At 47.1% G+C, this 19,251-nt stretch overlaps 1 protein-coding gene across 2 annotated transcripts; it reads left to right on the top strand.

Annotated features, from left to right (window-relative positions):
* The first annotated feature begins 49 nt into the window (after positions 1–49).
* THAP9 (THAP domain containing 9) lies at positions 50–18,817 on the top strand. Of its 2 annotated transcripts, none has more exons than XM_077928594.1 (6): positions 50–182; positions 408–603; positions 11,019–11,138; positions 12,017–12,245; positions 13,055–13,208; positions 16,493–18,817. In XM_077928594.1, exons 1-6 carry the CDS (start codon positions 103–105, stop codon positions 18,435–18,437), a joined length of 2,724 nt encoding a protein of 907 aa, XP_077784720.1. In that variant the 5' UTR covers positions 50–102; the 3' UTR covers positions 18,438–18,817. The 2 variants fall into 2 exon arrangements, with proteins under 2 accessions (XP_077784720.1, XP_028582360.2); XM_028726527.2 differs by having other exon boundaries at positions 13,052–13,208.
* The last annotated feature ends 434 nt before the right edge of the window (positions 18,818–19,251 follow it).

Below are 19,251 nucleotides of genomic sequence, written 5' to 3'. Positions count from 1 at the left end.
GTTCAGAGTGCGCCGCGGACGCTGCCGCCATGACGCTCGAGGCAAAGTAACCGCGCTTGGCGGGAGCCGGGATTGGGGCTTTTCGCCGCGGAGTCGGAGACGATGCCTAAAGCCTGCTCGGCCGTTAACTGCCCCAACCGGGACACGCGGGAGAACCGGGCCAAGGGCCTCTCATTCCACAGGTCTGAATACCTTAATGGGGCCTCCTCATGGAGAGTGTGGCTGGTTCTAAGCCAATTAACGGTGGGGGCGGGGCTTTGGCTAACAGGGGGCGGGGCCTGGTCTGGGTGGGGCCCGGTGTGAGGTTGTGGGCGGGGCTTTGTGTCAGTCGGTGTCGTCACCTGCACCATCAGCCCATGTGGGGAAAGTCAGTGGGATTTATAGTTTCTCATCTCTTCTTCCTCCAGCTTCCCCAAAGCCCACGAACTGAGGAAGAAGTGGATGCTGGCTGTGAATCGCATCGAGCCCGGCTCCAGGAAGCTGTGGATCCCAGGCTCAGGCGCCTGCATCTGCTCAGATCATTTCTTCCAGGATGATTTCGAGGTGTATGGAGGACAGAAGAGGCTGAAGGCGGGCGTGATCCCCTCCGTGTTCTCCTTCAAGGTATCCCAGTGCCAGAAAAGGGAGGAGAGTCCTGCCAGGCAGGGCCACCAAGTAGCCAATGCTCTACCATGGTTTAAAGCAGAGTATTAGCCTCCATCTGTGACCGCTCCCCCAGTGGTGGCCACCAGCTTAGGTGCCTATAAAAGAGGATTCATGGGGCTGCACTGCTGTCAGAGGCAGTGATGCTTCTGAATGCCCAGCAGGGGTGCCAACTTGAATAAAATATTGTGGGGGCCCAGGTAAACCCCGCCCCACATAATCGATCACATGACACAGTGCACACACACCATTTGAATGGAAATTCCCATCAACTTTGTGGGGGTCTGGCCCCCTTAAATATTTTATTGTGGGGGTCAAAGCCCCCACAGCCCCTAGGAGTTGGCACCTGTGATGCTCAGTTGTATAGAAGCCACGTGCTCCACCAAATTCTTAAAGGCTACAAGTGAGGAATGAGTGTCCAAATTCCCTCCCACTGATATTTTTTTCTGCACAGACAAGTGTATATCTGAAATATCAGAAAGCATTTCTCCGTTTGATCACCCACCCACAGTCTGAAGAGGCACAGTCAGCTAACAGTCGAGTTTTAACACGAGGATTTAGATAATCTTATTTCCCACTTTGCTCTTAAAAGTATCAGTTGTAACTAATCATGATGGTCATAGGCCAGCTCCAACTGTCTCTGAATTGCCATTTACTGGGGGGGACGGGATGGTTTTTACCCTCATGTTGGGCTTCCCAGAGCATCTGGTTGGTAACTGGGAACCAAGATGTTGGTCTTAATCAGGGATGGAGAACCTCAGGCCTGGGGACCAAACACAGTCCTCCAGACCTCTCTCTCTGGCACTTGGAACTCTTCCCAGGTGATACCCTTCACACCCTGAATATTGTTGCCTAGTTGGAACTCTAATGATGTGTCTTGCTTGTCTGGATGGAAGATAAAGAGGGGTGTATGATGTGTAAGTGTGTGTAGAAAGGTAAAATTTGCATTCATTGCTCGGCCTACTTTTGCTACTGCCCCACCCACCACTGGCATGTGGCGCTCAGAAGGAAATAGGGAGCCTGGTCTGAAAAAAGGTGTGCCACCACTGGTCTAAACAGCCCTTTGATATGATCCAGTAGGGCTCTAAACTTTGACATGCTGGTCATGTGTTCTTGTCAGTAATTGCTACTCTTCTTTCCATGTGTCTTGATGTTCTTGCTCATGATCCAAGCCATGCTGCCTTATTTCATGGGGTAATAAGGGTTTCTTTTACCAAGGCAGACAAGACTGCAAGCAGTCATAATAAAAACAGTGCTGCTGACGCTATGTTGGTACACTTGAAGATTATCTCACACCAATTCATGTTGTTGCCCTTGCTCTGTTCCCAGCAACAAGTAGCCTCAAAGTTTGGAAAAGTGTTTGATTCCCTCTCCCAGTGCATCAACAGCATGATCCACTGGAGGGAGCCATAATATTATTATACAATATATGCTGTGTGGTGGAGGACATGTGAGGTGCTTGGTGTAAGAAGATACCAGAAACTTAAGGGCACAATCCTAAAGTGAAGATTATTATTATTATTTATTCAGTTTATATACCACCCTTTATCCAAAGATTCCAGGGAGGTGTACAACATCAAGAACATATTTCAAGGAGCATAATAATAATAAAAAAACATAATGCAGAGCATAATTATAGATGCATGCTAATAAAATATTCACAATAACAGTCCCTGCCACAAACACATTTAACAAGCCATAGATTATTTAATGGCTGAAGGCCTGGGTAAGGAGGAATGTTTTTGCTTGGCACCTAAAGACATGTAATGATGGTGGCAGGTGAGCCTCTCTGCGGAGAGCATTCCACAGATGAGGAGCCACCACAGAAAAGGCCCACTCTCTGCTGGTTGAGGGGCTGCAGGGTTTAGCAGAAGCCCTGCTGCACTTTTCTAACAACTTCTCCTGCAACCCTTGTGCTCCTAGCACCTATAATTGGATGTTGGGGCTAGGAGGGATGAGTGGGAGGCCAAATGCCCCATTGGTGGGCATCCTTCACTATTACATTTATATCCTGCCTTTCCTCCAGGAGTTCAAGGTGGTATACATGGTTGTCCCCATCTCCATTTCACTATTGCAACACACTTGTTAGGCTGAGAGAATGTGACTAGCGCAAAGTCACCCAGTGTACTTCATATCTGAGTGGGGATTTGAACTCCGTTCTTCCAGGTCCTAGTCCAATACTCTCCCTACTACGCTACACTGGCTCTCATTCCAGGCATGGTCCTTAACTGGTAGGCTTTAGGATGTTTCTAGGGGAAGTAAGTTTGTGTCTGTTGTGTTTATACTGCTTTTGGCATTTCTGTGCTGTGTGTTCCACATCACACTGTTTCAGGTTGAGCTTGCATTGGGTGTGGCAGCTATTCAGCCAACAAAGTGGTGACTTATCTACTGCCTCTTTGTCATAGCACGAGAATAGGATTGTTCTGTAAATACACTTCCCACACCCCTGCACATTATCTAGTTGCGCTGTTCATTTCTATGCTTCTGGAAGATTTGCTTGTACAGTGGTACCTCAGGTTAAGTACTTAATTTGTTCCGGAGGTCCGTTCTTAACCTGAAACTGTTCTTAACCTGAAGCACCACTTTAGCTAATGGGGCCTCCTGCTGCTGCTGCGCCGCCAGAGCCTGATTTCTGTTCTTACCCTGAAGCAAAGTTCTTAACCTGAAGCACTATTTCTGGGTTAGCGGAGTGTGTAACCTGAAGTGTATGTAACCTGAAGCGTATGTAACCCGAGGTACCACTGTAATAAAATGTCATCGTTCCCCCCCCCCCCCCATTTCCTCTTTATGTCACAGTGTCACTCCATATTTCATTGCTGTAGGGTAGGAAGGTTTTAACAGTAACATTATATTAGCACACAGGAAGAATGGAGGTTATATTTAGCTCTTATTTCCATTGTATTCAACTTTTCTATACCACCTTGAGCATTAATTCAAAACGTGTTGACTGACCAATTTATGTGTATTTCAGGGTATCTTTATGTTTCTATTTCTTTTTTAGAGTTCCTCTACTTGATCCAGATTTTAGTTTCCTCCAGGTTGCTTATTAGGTTTACATAACGGGGGGGACGGACATCTAGAAGGTTGGGGTTTTGTTTTTTTAACACTGGAGTGCTTTGTGGGGAACCCTGCAATATGCAAACCCACACATGATTGCTCGGCAGACAATGGCCACTTTGTGTAACGTTTCACTGAGTTTGGGCCACACCCTGGTTGCAGTGTTTCCATTTCTGCTTGCAAGTTCAGGCAGAATCTATTCAAGTTTAAGAAATTTCAGGTCTCACTGATTTCATGGCCTCGGCTCTGTATACCTAAAAGAGCAGTTTTGCCCCCATCATTCAGCTCTGAGGTCCAGCTCTGAGGGCCTTCTGGTGGTTCCCTCATTGTGAGAAGTGAAGTTACACAGAACCAGGCAGAGAGCCTTCTCAGTAGTGGCACTCGCCCTGTTGAATGCCCCCACATCAGATGTCAAAGAATGAACAATTACACAACTTTCCAAATACAGCCCTGTATTGGGAAGTTTTTAATGTTTGATGTCTCACTATGTTTTTATATTATGTTGAAAGATGCCCAGAGTGTCTGGGGCAAGCCAGTTGGATGTCTGCGGTTTAAGTAATAAATAATAATAATAATTAATAATAATAATTAATATTATTCAGTGGGAGAGAATTTCATTGTAATTTGATACTACAGTTACACTAGCTGAGTGGGCATGGGTTGCTTCTCAGCTCCATGCCCTATTCTGGAGTGGGGAATTGGCTGGTCAGAAGACTTGAGGGTCCTTATGTTCCCCACCACCCAGGGGCCAACTTTAATGAGTGGATGGGGTTGCCCACCTGTCAGTCAGCCAACATCACCATAATGCCAGGTGACCCATCTTCCTTTGACCTGCACAGCTTGAAATCAAACCAAGGGCACAGTACTTTGTAGGTGCCTGCAATCAGCTGCTTTGCAAGCAAGACCGTTTTTGGCCCAGCTTTGTCTTTGCTTGCCTGACACCTGATGACATATATGACGTCCGGTGTAGGACAGATGGGCTTGGATTGACCAAAACGCCTTCACAGGCCAAATGGGGCAGCCTGGTGGGCCTAAATAATCTTGCAGGCTGGAGAGCCCCCACTACTGCTGCTATGTCAGGGGTCAGCAAACTTTTTCAGCCGTGGGCCGGTCCACTGTCCCTCAGACAGGGGGCCGGACTATGTTTTTTTGGGGGGGAGGAATGAATGAATTCCTATGCCCCACAAATAACCCAGAGATGCATTTCAAATAAAAGGACACATTCTACTCATGTAAAAACACGCTGATTCCTGGACCGTCCGCGGGCCGGATTTAGAAGGCAATTGGGCTGCATCTTTATGTATTAGCTGGAGAATTCCTCATCGGAGGATGACCTGGAGCCCCCAGTACTTAGCAAAGCCCCAGACCTGACTAGATCTGGGGAGATGAGTAAGTTGGGACTCTTGGACAAGGCCGCTGTGGGGCTGTTGGCACAGTGGGAGAGTTTGGCCTCAGAAGCTAAGGCTGGATGGACCCTGAGCTTGTAGGAGCAACAATGTTTTAAACAGCTAATGGAAACCTGTCCATAAAGGGAAGTACCAGACTTGGGAGTCTTTCTTTGACAACAGCTCATGGAACTCAGCTGGACCCCTGGGTGTGGTTCCGGTAGCTCCAGCTCAAAGACCTCAGTACCAGGCTGGAACACTTCTTGCCTAGACCTTGAACTGCCCCTCAACTTGCCTCTTTCCGGCACCACTTGGGATCGGCTCTTTATGTGCTATGGGAACAACATGAGTGCTATGTTGGGTGGGATCTTCTTCCTTTCCCTTGCGTGTTTTGGCTACAAAATTGTGTTTGAGAGCAGCAAAAGGAGTCTTGAACCCCTGCTTATTGGGATGTTTTGGGGCTTCAAGCAGCAGAGTTACTGCTGGTTTCTCATGTTGTGATGGACATCTGCTCTTTGTGTGTGTGTGTTTGAGTCATTAAGAGTTCGCTGGCTCCCTCCATTTGTGGGCACCATCACCTAGAGTCCCTGATTGGTGGGCTTTGGCAGAGTTTCTTTGTACTGTAGTAGGAAGTGTGGGGGAGGGCGGTTGCTGTTTTTACACCATTTCAATGCTTTCTGAGTTGTGTGTTTTCCTCAGATATAATGGCTGGTCTCCTGGTACAGTAGCCAGATATCTCCCCTCTTCTTCCTACAGTATTTACAGTATAAGATTGCTACTTCGTTCAAGGGTAGCATTCAACTAAGTTTTACTCAGAGTAGACCCATTGAACTTAATGGCCCTAACTTAGTCATGTTTATTCATTTCAGTGGGTCTACTCTGAGTAAAGCTTAGTCAACTTAAATGTTTAGTTGTTAGCTGGGATGTGTCCATGTGACTGCATGTTGACACAAGTTAGCATCTAGACTCTCACCTTACAGATAAGTCTATTCTGGATGCACATCTTTGTAGGATCTGAGATTGGTATAGCCCAATGAATAAAGATGGATGATGGGTTGAACTGAGGTTTTGTTCCTGCCTCTCACTTATTTAGAGCAGAAAGGTCTCGATTTGTCTGTAGCTTGTAAGTCAGAGGTAGGGATGTTGTTAGATACAATTCCCATCATCTCTGTTGGATTCACAACAACATCGGAACATCATGTTTTCTGTCCTTGCTATGACGTTTAAAAAGGGGGGGGGGGAGACTGTGTGTCCCTCACTCTTTATATCCACTTCATAATTCTTTGTGTTTGCCTCATATCTAATCTTTTTTCCACGCTTCCATGGTGTAGGGAGGTGGTGGTTGTTTTCCTGGAAGTATTGCTGATCCAATCTAAAAGAATCTCTGCACAGAATAACATTTTGGTTTTGCCACAAGAGGGAACATCAGATTTGGCTGCAATGTGGGACCTTTCCCCCACTCTCCCCCTTTATATTGCTGGTTGTATTCATCAGTGCATAGGCTGCCCAAAACGTAGCTCCCTGGGGCTTTCTGTCCTGTGTTTCTTGTTGTTTTCTTTCAGAATGGGTGATCTGTATGCCTCTGAACATAGGCACACTGCTCTTAACTGCCAAGTGTTTGTTTCAGGAGAGTGCCCTGCCTCCTTGTCTTCAGTCCCTGAATAATGCAAGCACTGTCCATGCAAAGTTTCAGTATGTACAGCTGTTGTTAAATGTCATGCTACGGCAGGAACAAAATGTCCAAGAGGGCAGGGTATCCTGGGTTACATTAAGATTTGAAGCAAGTCCCTAGCAGCATGTGGCTTGTTACTCTTTGAAGCAAGATGCTGGGCTAGGTAGATCTCCTTTGTGGATTGAGGCAGAAGATCTTGCGCTACCTATGGCAATTGAAAGCTTTCATCTTGGGTCATAGAAGGTAGAAGGAAATGGCAAACACAGAAGATGGCCGGGGGTGGGGGTGGGAAGCATCCCAAAAGAAGTGATTTTATCCAGATGCAGCCTACCTGGCTGTACATGGCTTCAGGCTTCAGAGTGGCCTGTTTTGTAATCCTTCTCACAGAAGGAGAACTGAGTTTAGTTTGGGGCCTTTGTAGAACAATCACAGGCCTCTTAAAGAACTAGGCAGATGCAAAATGCTTTCTAAATGGCGTAGTCTGATTTGGTACTGTTTGGACTTTCTGAGGGGGTTTCTCTCAGCCTTGGTATCTTGCTCACATCTGGGAGAGGCCTGGGTTACTGCATGAAGAAAGCAATGGTCTCTGGGATCCTCAACATCTGGTTTGGATTAGTGAGGTAACCGCAACATCCTGTGAGAAGGCCCTGGTGTAATAACTGGATTTGCTACCTCAGTCCAAAAAACGAGCGCCTGGGGAGAGTGCACCCTCCTTGCCTCTTTCCAAAAGTTGAAATAAATTCATTTGAATGGAAAGTCATTTGAATTTTTTATAGCCAAAGGGGTGGGGAAATGACATTGCACAACTCACAGAAGCAAACTAACTTCCCAGGGATTTAACTCTTGTCCTCCTTGGTGTGAGTCATGCTGTCCTAGAGGGGAAAGAGTTGTGGTACAGGAACAAGAAGGCTGGTTCTCGTCCCTAAATCTTACCCAGGTCCCTCAAATGCCTCATAATTTCTGTCAGCATTCCTAGTCTCTGACATTACAGAGCTGCAGAGGTGGATGCTTCCGATCCCATCCCCTGGTTTTCTGTGAAGGCAGCAGAAATGTAAGAATTGCTGGCATTAGGGATGTTTGTCTTCCTTGTACAGGACAGGAAAGGCTTCCTGCTAGTGACTCTTCCCTGGTCAGGAAAGCTGTAGTGCAGCTCACCTTGGCAGCTTAGCTGGACTTTTTAATTGTCTGCCTTGCTCAGCAATTTGGGCCACACTGAGGGATTTCTGAGCTGCAGCTTGATTCTCATTTACTAACCTCAAGGGCCCTCCTCCTAGATCTCCTTTGTCCCTAAAATATGTGCTACCTCAGGTTCTGGTCCAGTCTAAAACCCGCAACCTCTAAGGGTTGACTCCAACTAAATTCTGCTTGGTGTAGGCCCATTAAAGAACCCAAGTTAGTCATGTCTGTTAGTTTCAGTGGGTCTTCTCTGCATATGAATAATATCTGATACAACCTCACTTTTCCATGGCACCTTTCCCTTCTCATTCAGCAGTGTTAGGAAACCTCAGGTTTGAGGGTGAATGTGGCTCTCTCGGCCTTTCTTTCAGGCCCTCATGACTCTCACTAGGCCACACCCTTCCTTGTCCCTGTTCTGTGCCCTCCTTGTGAACTGTTGCCTGGCTGGAAGATGTCTGTGATGATGCCTTTTGCTTGTGTGAATGGAAAGGTGTGTGTATGTGGGGGTCAGGGAGTACAGATTGTTATGACTTTTGCATGACTAGGATGTAGCCTATGGTACAAAGATAAGAGTCCCATCCGGTGTCCCGCCCAATTTTGCCTCTGGCCTCCTCCATGGCTTGCATGTGGACCTTGTAAGGTTCTCCATGGGGCAGTGCAGCTCTTGGGCCCAAACAGTTTCCTCACCCCTGCTGCTCAGGAAGCAATGGCTTCTAAGACCATCCGTTAAATGAAGAAAAATAAGCTGTAGGTGATTGTGTTTATTTTTGAGTAGATTAACACATTTCCTAGTATGTAATCCACTGAACACAGGTGCAAGAGAGTGAATTGAAAGTGGGAATATGCGAAGGAAAAAGACACATTGCCAAAAGCAGTGGGATTCAGAATAGGGAGAGGATTTACTTAAACTTGCAAACTTGGGTTGAAGGAAGGAAAATGCAGCAAGGGAGGACGAGAGTTTGGGAATTGGTAGCGGGCCTTGGGGGTGTATGTGTAAAGGGAATGGAAGAGAAGAACTGTGGTTCATCAGCTTTTTGCTCGGTAATAGCAGGAACTGGAAAGCTGAAGAAGTGCCAACACATTTTATGAGTCTCTGATTCAGCTGCTCGGACAAAGGGTCATATATTGAAGAAGGAGCCACAAAAGAACTTCTTTATCCAGATACCTGCTAGGACAGACCATTTGTTGGCAATAGAAGGGGTGTCCAGATGATAGCCTGACATGAAATACAGTACTATATGTAGAAATGGAAGACAGGAACAAGGAAGGGATTGCTGTACTGGGAGCAATATTCAGTGGGGAAATCTATTTATTAAAGTGCTTAAATGTACAGTAGTCAATATATTGGCACCCTGCCAAAATTAGCTCACACTTCAACAGAGGGACAAGACACAGAAGGATCAGGGAACAGCAGGAATAAGGTGGTCAGGCAAATGCACCAAATTCAGGGACACTTTAAGTAGCAGTATATCTATCTATCTATCTATCTATCTACCTATCGGATTTATCTTATTTTGAAAATTTGCATCCCACACTTCAGCTGATAACTCTCCCAGAGGAAGACACATTGCAGAGTTTCCCTTCTTTCTTATACACTTTGTTATCAAACATTTCCAACAGTCCTATCCATATTTAGTCAGAGGTTAAGTGCCATTGTATCCTATTGGTTGTACCCCTCTTTGTGTAAGTGCATTTAACATTGCAGCTTTTGATCAAGGTCAAGGTCTCCCAGCACTTTTCCTGTTCTGCCACCGGCTTGTGGGCTCAGCAGAGGATTTCCATAGTCCTAAAACAAAAAAAGGGACAGCTGCAGAGATGGATATGGTTCCCACTACGTCAAAGTGGGGGCGGGGGGAATATGTTTAGGTGTGCTGCAGTGGGGTGGGGGAATGTTCCAAGCAGTTTTTATTAAGAAGCATCCCCCCCCCCCTTTGGTTCTCAAAATGCCTTAGGAACCATATTCATCTGTGCAATTTTCTTCCTTTTCTTTTGTCTTTGGTGTATTTTCTGTAGTGGTCATTGGGCATAGATTTTTATAGTCGTTTTGGTGTGTACCTTGTAGCCCAACAGCATCGGAAATGTTTTAGGAAGTTTGATATAATAATCTGCACCTGAAGAGCTGGCATGCTTGAGATTAGGCCTCTGTCTGAAAAGGCTACAAAGCTTTACTTCCAAAGCCAGTTTTCCTTCCATATCCCACTGATAATAATGGGGAAGCAAGGTGATGCAGAGGCAGAATATTTGCATTGCATGTAGAAGGGCCCAGGTGCAATGTCTGGCATCTCGAGGTAGTGCTGGCTAAAGACTCCTGCCTAGAGCCATGGAGAGTTGCTGTCAAATCAGTGTAGGCATTGCGTGTCTCTGTTCCGAGAGTCCAGAATTCATTCCCTTCCCATGCCTGACAGCTGGTGTTGAGGAAAAGGGATGTGTCTTAACCTTCAGACTATACTATTTCAGAGCACAGGCGAGGAATTCTGTGTTTGAAGTCAGACACTGGAAAACCAGCACACCATGGAGGAGGCTAAGAGAACAACTGTCTCTGACAATGTTACCTTTATTGTGCAGTGAATTAGTTTTGTAGTGGATGGCTATTCCAATACATAAGCCCTCATCTGTATTCTGGTCTCAGAAATGCCTTTTTTCTTCATTTGAAATAAATCTGGGTTTGCCTGACAATGAGAAAATAACATAGAGAGTAGGTTGGATCAAACATAATGCCACAATCAACACATGTCTACACATAAGTAAATCCCACTGACTTCAGTGGGACTTTGAGATAAGTGTATCTAGGATTGCAGCCGAGCGGTTAACTTTTCACCCAGTTAAATGGATGAAATTTAAGATAGTCATGAGTAAGTTGCCTCATTAATTGTGTGGGACTAAGGCATAAGCTGGATCCAGCCTCTAAAGTTTGAAGTATGCTTAATTAGTTCCAGTAATACCATGGCAATGTTGTTGGGGATTATTTTTTGTTCACTTTTGCCTTCTACTACAGCATTAGCTTATCCAGTCTGTTTCAACTAGGCCTTTTTCTTTTTTTGGTCGAATTGCTATGTCTAATTCATTTGAACTCTTTCTCAATACAGGAACCAACAAAAGGGAAACATCCATCCAAGTCTGTCAAAACCATGGGCATCAGTTGGCCAGTGGCTAGTATCAGCGAAGCTACTCCAGCAGCTGACTCATCTCCTGCACAAGCCAAAGCAGTACGTATACCAGCAAGGGTAGCTGGTGCCTTCTCCAGTGCCAGCAATGCAGCTGTTGGGAAGGACTTTGGGGCAGAGGTCAAGGGCCCCACACAGAAGAATGAGCAGGAGAACGCTAAACACAGCAGAGCTGGCTCCAAATTCTGAAAAAAGTAGTGGACATTACCATATGAAGGGCCTCTCCTCCCCACCAGGAGACCGTTAAGTCCAGAATCTAAAATTACAAAACTGTGTGTCACTAAATGCTCTAGCATGTAGCTTATATTACCATTGGGACTTGGACAAAGCCTATAGCGGAGATGGGGAACCTCAGGCCCATGGGTGAAATGTGGCCCTCCAGGTCCCTCTCTGGCCCTCTGGACACTCCCCAGGCCACACCCACTCTTCCAAGGCCACATCCCTAATTGTTCTTAGATTGCATCCTCCTTGAGTGTTTGTGCCTGGCTGGAATGTATCCTTGACCTCAAATAATGCTTCTTGTGGGCCTGGATGGAGGTGGTGTGTAAGTGTGAGTAGAACCAGCCTACTGTACAAAGGTAGAACTTTACATTCTTTGCTCCTGGAGCAAACTGCAGAACCTGACTTCCATCACAGTATCCTAAGTTAGCTTTAAAGAGGGAGAGTGGCCACATCCACTAACTATTGTGAATCTGATGGGAGAAGGGAGTCTGGGAAGGGTTTACTCTGGCTGTGGTGAGAGGCTAAAAGGAAAATCAAGGCAAAGGAGAAAGGCGAAGTCAGTTTAGTTTTCAGGAATAAGCAATTCCAGCCCTTTGTGGAAAATCCGCATGGACAAACATTGGGTGCTGGGAGGACATGGAAGTTATGGTGAGAGAATTAAAGAGATGGAGCAACGGGTCTTCTTTGTCTTCCTGTAGGTGGAGCTCATCCAAGCGGAGCATCAGTATAGTCTGAGTGAAGCTATGGGCAGCAGAACCAAGTCTCTGATCCCCACTGGCCCAGTGCAGGGGACTGAACGGGAGCAGGACGCAGCCCAGCGCCGCCTCTCCTATTATCAGCAGGAGCTGTGGAGTGTGCTGGAGAGCCTGCGGGAGCAGCATCTCCTCCAGAAGGACATGGAACACACGCTGCGCTCCCAGTTCAGCGGTAAGCACCGTAAGCCTTGCCAAAGGGGCTCTTCTTCATGCCAGAGGCCTTTGCAATAAGACCAGTGCAGTTTCAGAATCATTCAAGGTTCCACGGAGGGAGCCATGATACAAACCAGCTTCAAGGCTTGGTTAAGATGCGTGGGGTAATTTTCACAGCCCTCTAGCGGCTCACGCACCAGAAGTAATGTATTTAGTGTTAACTCTTGAAGTGTATACTTGATTCTAACCAAACTATGCCTCCTTATGTATATTATGTATATTAAGCCTAAGGAGGCTTAGTTTGGTCAGAATCAAGTATACGCTCCCAGAGTTAACACTAAATACATTACTTCTGGTAAATGAACCACCGCAGCTGCTAGAAGGCCGTGAAAAAATTGTGTCCTGGGCTTTTTAGAGTCATCTACCCATGTACTTTCTGAAACCAAAGGAGCACATTGGTTGCCAGATGTGGAATATATTGGCATTGTTTCAGCCCCCCTACCTCACTTGATTACCTCCTCAGCATTTCCGACTGGCCAGTTGTGCTCAGTATGCAATTGCTACAAATCTCCCCCACTTCCCCAAACCCTTAATAACTTTGAGTACATCCTTCTCTGCTTTCTTGGTCACCCAATCCTCCTGGGTTTTGGACCCAGTTTCCTTCCCCATGAAAATAGAGGATGTTGAATCTTCTCCCAGCCTCCAGTCTGAATGCAGCAGAGTCACTGCTGAGGCCAATGTTAAAGACTCTTCCTCTGCAGCATCACCCCAAATTAGCTTCACCTCACTGTCCATCCCTTGTTTGAGGAACCCTCTTTACTTCAGCAGACCTGCAGCTCACTTTGCAGTGTGAGGGAGCCCTGTGCGAGAACTACCCAGCTGCCACCCGCAACTTTGCCGTCTCGCTGCATTTGTTCTCAGCCAAGGCCTATGAATTCGTGAAGAAGACATTCCAGCTCCCAGAGGCCACCACCCTTCGCACGTATGTCTTTCTTATTTGTATCTTGTTTGTGTTAACTAGGGGCAAACATTGCAAAGCAACAGTGCACAGACATATATGCATTCTAGCTTGCTGAAGAAACTACTTTTTCCAGTGTGACACTTTTAAGATGGGAGAAAAGAAAGAGGGGTGGGGAATGCCTGAAAACACACTACTTCATTATGTCGGGACACCTCACATACAGACCTAGAGGAACTCCTGAACTTTGTCTGCAAGCTTTCTTTGTAAGATTTGCCACTGACTGCTCAGACATGGATGACACCTCTTGGGCCGTCTTCTGAAGGACCACAATGGCAGAGGATCTGACTTGCAAGCAGAAGGTCCCTGGTTCAGTCCCTGAGCTGGGAAAAGGCTCCTGCCCCAAATCCTGAAGGGTTTCTGCCAGCCAGAGCAGACATTGTGGAGCTAGATGAAGCAGTGGTCTGACTTGGTATAAGGCAGCTTCCTCTGTTCTCATGCTACACAAGTAAATTCCACATCAAACAATCCACAAGGGCAAATATGAAGTTTGAGGTGCAGAGGAGACAGAGAAATTCAGCCAAATGTCCAGATGGAAAAAAAAGTTTTCACTAGCTGCAAAAACTCCTGAGAGCTGCCGTAGATGTTATCTGGAGGGGAAGGGAGTTCCACCCTCAGAGGCCCTGTATCAAGAATGCCTTCACTCAGGTTGCCGGAAACCAAATTCCAGGCAAATGTAACAATCCCTCAAGGAAAGTAGGGCAAATTCCTTTGTTCCAAAAAGAAGAGCCCAAATCTGAAAATCAGGTTCCTCAGAGGAGATATTTGCAGATCCCCTGGAAAAGCTTTCATTAAAAATGCAATATTGGGCAAAAGGAGGAAATTGTCAAACCATGAGGATATAACTGTTGGTAACCCAGGATTTAGGGCTGGATGACTGAGCTGGATGACAGATAAAAATGAGTTTGACATCCTGCAAGGGACAGATGGATGCCTGTGGCACCATGAAGACTATCGATGCATGGACTTTTGTAAACAATAGCTTAGGCTGCCGCCCAACACCATTTATTCTGAGTAAGCCCCATGAAATTCAATAGGACTTACTTCTGTAGACATGGCTAGGATTGCACTGCTACTTCACCAAATGCAGTTGGTCAAGAAACCTCTGACCTTGAAGGCATGCTGGGGCGAAATGGTTAATCTTTCAAGGTTACTGGAATTGAACCTTGAAAGATTTGAGAAATGTACTAGCCAACTAATTGATCACTTTACATGGGTTATTATGGGAGGAATTCAGTGTAGCCCTAAACAGATCACACTGTCAGCTCACGCTTGCTCTTCTGGGGGTTCTCCTGACTGCCTCAGAGCTGTTATCAGAGGTGCAGGGGGCATGCAGTGGGAGGATAGGGAGAAACCTTCATTGCACTAGCGGAAGTCCTTGCACAGGCTTCCACAAGTGAGACTGGTTAGTTGAATTGGGCCCTTTGTTTATATCCCAAATTCCTCCAGGGAACCTAAGGTAGCATACTTGATTCCATGTCCGACCCCCATTTTATCCTCACAACAACGCTGTGAAGCAAGTTAAGCTGAGAGATGGTGACTGACCCAAGGTCATCTAGGGAGCTTCAGGACTGAGTCAGAATTTAAACCTGGGCTGTCCCTTGTTTAGTACAGCATGATAGTACAACCTCTGCACTGGCTTGGCATCACATTGTTGTATGGAAGCAATTTGAGAGAGGTAAACTGATCAGGGGAAAGCCAAGGTGAACAAAAGACTTGAATGTAGTGTGTGGTGTGTGTGTGTGTGTGTGTGTGTGTGTGTGTGTGTGTAGAGAGAGAGAGAGAGAGAGGAGAGAGAGAAGTTAAGCTTTTCATCCATTGGAGGTTAAAGTAGGATCAGATTTATTAGCAAAAGGAAGCAGAGGAATGGACAATTCACAAGGAAAAGGAAACATCTGTGCTAGTTGATAAAACTAGACTTTGGAGGTATAAGCATCACTGCAAGCCTCTAAAGGTTTTCTCAGAAATATGTCTTGCTCTCTTAAAAAAATTATGATCTCTCTCTCTCTCTCTCTCTCTCTGTCCCACATACGTACATATAGGATTGCAAACTAAGAAAGATAGTCTGAATTGGTTGGTCTTCTCCCATCCATCCAAACACTCAGTGGCACCAAAGAAATAAGCTAAAAAATATCATAAGACACACGTGCCACTTAACTACAATAGTCTCTATGTGGTTTACAGTGGTACCTCGGGTTAAGAACATAATTCGTTCTGGAGGTCCGTTCTTAACCTGAAACGGTTCTTAACCTGAAGCACCACTTTAGCTAATGGGGCCTCCCGCTGCTGCCGCACGCTTTCTATTCTCATCCTGAAGCAAAGTTCTTAACCCGAGGTACTATTTCTGGGTTAGCGGGGTCTGTAACCTGAAGCGTCTGTAACCCAAGGTACCACTGTACAAGAGATACAATGCAAAATGGTAAAAATCGGTTAAAACACTAAAATCAGATGTGTCACTAGAAAACGTACTCTGCTATTCTGTGAGAGCCCAGATATGGGGAAAACAAATTTGGACTATGGAAACGTCAAGAAAAGCAGACATAGCAAAGGCACGTGTATCACAGAACCACACAACCGGCACTTGGCAAAATCAAAGTACCGTGCTATAATGATGTGCCTCTTTAATTTCAAGAGCCAGAAACATCTTTCAGTGATAATTAAAATATAGGTGTTAAAAATGGACTCATAAAGTAGTGGTGTAGAGAGTGGTGGACACAATGTGGTGGGGATGTGCACGTGGGAAAAGCACAAAGTGCCCTGCACTATGGAAAGTCAATTGTTACTCCGCTTGCAGTTCACAGAAAGGCAGCAATTAGATAGCACTATGAGCCCATTGGGAAGCAACCTAAGAGTGACCCACACAAACTGTGCCAAATGCACTGTTAGCCTAAAGGAAACCACATGGATGATTTGGTGTGTTGGGAAGAAAACAGGCTTTCAAGCTCACCTGATGGTTTATGGGAGATTTTTTCTTCTTCTGGATTTCAAATACTGCAAAGAGAACTAGAGTATATAAGCAGAACTGATGCAAGCTCTCCCTTCCCACGTGGAACTATTCTCAGGCCCTCTAGCACAAGCATGGCCTAAAATAGTTTATGAAAGTAACATCATGCTTTGATTTTTCTTAAGCACGAGGGCAAAGAAACATACTATCCTCAGGCTCTGAAGTTTGGCAGTAGAAGAAAGATTTTTGTTTGAACCAAACATGGAGCTGATTAGCTTTCTTTCCCATGCTTCTTCCCTCATAGGTGGCTCTCAAACCTGGATTACGAACCGGGATTCAGCCAACAAGCCTTTGATGCTCTGGCGGAGAGATCTCAAGCAGGGGAGAAAACCTTCAAGTTGTGCTCTCTCCTTATGGGCTCCATCCCTTTGGAAAGGAGAAGCCACTATGACCCTTCCACCGGGCGTTTGCACGGTTTGATGGACTTTGGTGCTGGTAAATATGATGCGGATGAGGTTTCGGCAGCCGGAGAAGCCCTCCTGTTTGTGGCTGTTGGATTCCAAGGCCGGTGGATAGTGCCTGTTGGCTACTTCCTCCTTGCCACCCTTAGAGGGGACATACAAGCCCAGCTCCTATGCCACTGTATCCTCAAACTGTACGACATTGGCGTGCAGGTGGTCTCTGTGACGTCTGATGCCACAGCTCCCAATATCGAGACAGCCAGGCGGCTGGGAGTGGTGGTGGACGGCCTCTTTGTCAAGTCCACATTTTTCCATCCAGCTACTCCTACGCTGGAAATAGCATACTACTTCGATCCCAGCCATTTGTTGACGCTGATCCACCGCTTGCTGCAAGCCGCCGGCAGCCTCCAGGTGAGCGGCAAGGCGGTCTGCTGGGATTACCTCCTGCATCTCGGGGCTCTGCGGGAAGAAGTGGTGCTCCGGGCGGCATGCCAGGCCGGAGCGATCAGCCCGCAGGAACAGCAGGTGTGGGGAAATGGGGCCACGCAGTTGTTCAGCGAGGGCACGGTTCAGGCCTTGCATTTTGCAGCGAGGCTCGGCCTGCCTCAATTTCAGGGTCATGAAGCCATCGCCCACTTTATCGGGCTGCTGAGTGCCATTTTTGACGCGTGCAGCAGCTGCAGCATCTATGGGAAAGGTTTCAAGGCTCCCCTCTCCTGCGCTAGTGCCAGCGCCCTCAACAACCTCTGCAACGAGTATGAGAACCTGCTTCGCAAACTCCGCACGGCCACCGGGGAGCTGGTAGGGCTGAGCAGGCATCGATGGGGCTTCATTGGCTTCCTGGTGAACCTGCGCAGCTTTCAGTGGCTGGCGCAGACCCATCTACAGGCAGAAGACGAGCCCACTACTTCTTTGATGTCCTGTTGGTGGAGCCTGGACCCTCTGGAGTGGTGCAGGGGAGCCATACAGCAAGCCCGTGGGCACAAAGGTGTTGGCCCCGCATGGACCTTCCAGCAGGCATACAGGCTTGTCTTGAACAGAGCTCTTTCTGGTCTGGGCCTCGACCCACCAAACCTGCTTGACATATCCTTACGCAGAAGAACTAACCTCCAGTTGCAGGCTTCCTGGCCTCCGGCTCGCGGGCAGATCTGGCACTGGCCTCGGGGCACTGGGCCTCCACGAGAGACACAGGGCATAGCCCCAGCCTTTCTGGCCGAGTTGGAGGAAGACGCCATTGCCTGCATTTCCTGGGGGGTTTTGGGGAAGCTGCTGCCCCTCCTCTCCTGCGCCGAATGCCGCGCTGCCCTCTTGTGCCCTTGTACGGGTGTTCCTGCGGGCAGTGCCCTGCTGTGCGTGGAGAGCAAGGGAAGAAAGTACCTCCCAGCAGAGTCCGTACAAAAGGTGATCCGCCGAGCAAAGCAGGTTGTTGGCCTGCCTTCCTTGTTCCTTGGAGACTCCAGCCACCACGGGTTCTTGGCGCGGCAGCTGGCCATCTTGGCAGATGTGAGTGAGGAGCCCAGTCTATTCTCATCCCTGGGCAACCACCTCTTTGAGAGCAACGCTGTGGTTTCCAACCATTACGTCACTCTGCTGCAGGAGCTTGTGCGAACCTTCTTGGAACTGTGGCTTGAGGCAGGGCAAGGGCAGTTGTCCATGCCACCCACTCATGAATGTAGCAGCTCTTTGAAAGTGGCTAATGGTAAGCACAAGACAGGGAATGCGAATGGCCCCAGCAGGGACTGGCCTCAGCAAACGCGTGGACTTATGGAGTGGTACATGCCTATTTGAAGGTGGTGGGAAGCTGAATGCTTATGTTTACATGGCCTTGTAAGAGAAGTGGTAGCTTATGATATGCTGCAAGCTGGTAGAAACTACGAGACTGCTTTGCACTTGGCTTTTTTATTGGAGCAGACACAGGCAGGGAGGTCCATGCGGAACTGACATGCAGGAAGGTCATTCTAACTTTTCACATGAAAGTGACGTGTGTGTGCCTTTGAGAAGCATTTTTGCAGGGCTTACAGCATGGGGATCACAGAATTGTAGAATTGGAAGAGACCCCAACGAACATCTATTCCAATCCCCCGCAGTGCAGGAATATTGGTATCCTATTTACATTGGCAAAGCTGGTCCATATAAAGTTGTTTCCCCGAGTGGATATTGGAACTTCGCTTACGGACTTATCATGGCTTCCTTTGTTGTGCAGTCCCAGCTCTGGAGTTTTAAGAACCATATGCCTTTTTTCCAACTAGTCCCCCCAATTGGGACTTCCCCCTCACCCATCGCTTTTGTTACCAACCCCTCTGGTCTGTAGAAGCAAAGCTGAGGCAGCAGCCCAGATTAGAACGTAACTCTTGACCTTTGGCTATCAAGAAGCAAAGTCCAGCACCAAGTGGCTGAAGCCTTGGGCCAGGTCAATAAACAGCACAGGAATGAGAGCGATTACTTGTTGCAACAGCTGCACTCCATATTTCAACAGACTTGCACCTGTTGCAAAACTTCAACCCCGAGGCAAAGCATGTTTGCTACATAAAAGACACCAACTACAGCAAGTGATCTTTGCAACTTCTTGCAAGATTGCTGAGGACCCGACCCAAAGTGGTCC

The sequence above is a fragment of the Podarcis muralis genome, chromosome 1 (genome assembly GCF_964188315.1).
Source record: "Podarcis muralis chromosome 1, rPodMur119.hap1.1, whole genome shotgun sequence".
In the NCBI taxonomy this organism is placed as follows: Eukaryota; Metazoa; Chordata; class Lepidosauria; order Squamata; family Lacertidae; genus Podarcis; species Podarcis muralis.
Note: the sequence above shows the minus strand (reverse complement) of the source record. Positions and strands in the feature narration are given on the sequence as shown.

What these genes read in the sequence shown, in the direction of transcription:
- THAP9 (XM_028726527.2), top strand. Translation starts at nt 103, where the DNA reads ATGCCTAAAGCCTGCTCGGCCGTTAACTGCCCCAACCGGGACACGCGG. An exon ending in GCTGCGCTCCCAGTTCAGCG is followed by an intron (nt 12,246 to 13,051) that starts GTAAGCACCGTA and finishes TCTTTACTTCAG; the next exon opens with CAGACCTGCAGCTCACTTTG. An exon ending in GAGGCCACCACCCTTCGCAC is followed by an intron (nt 13,209 to 16,492) that starts GTATGTCTTTCT and finishes CTTCCCTCATAG; the next exon opens with GTGGCTCTCAAACCTGGATT.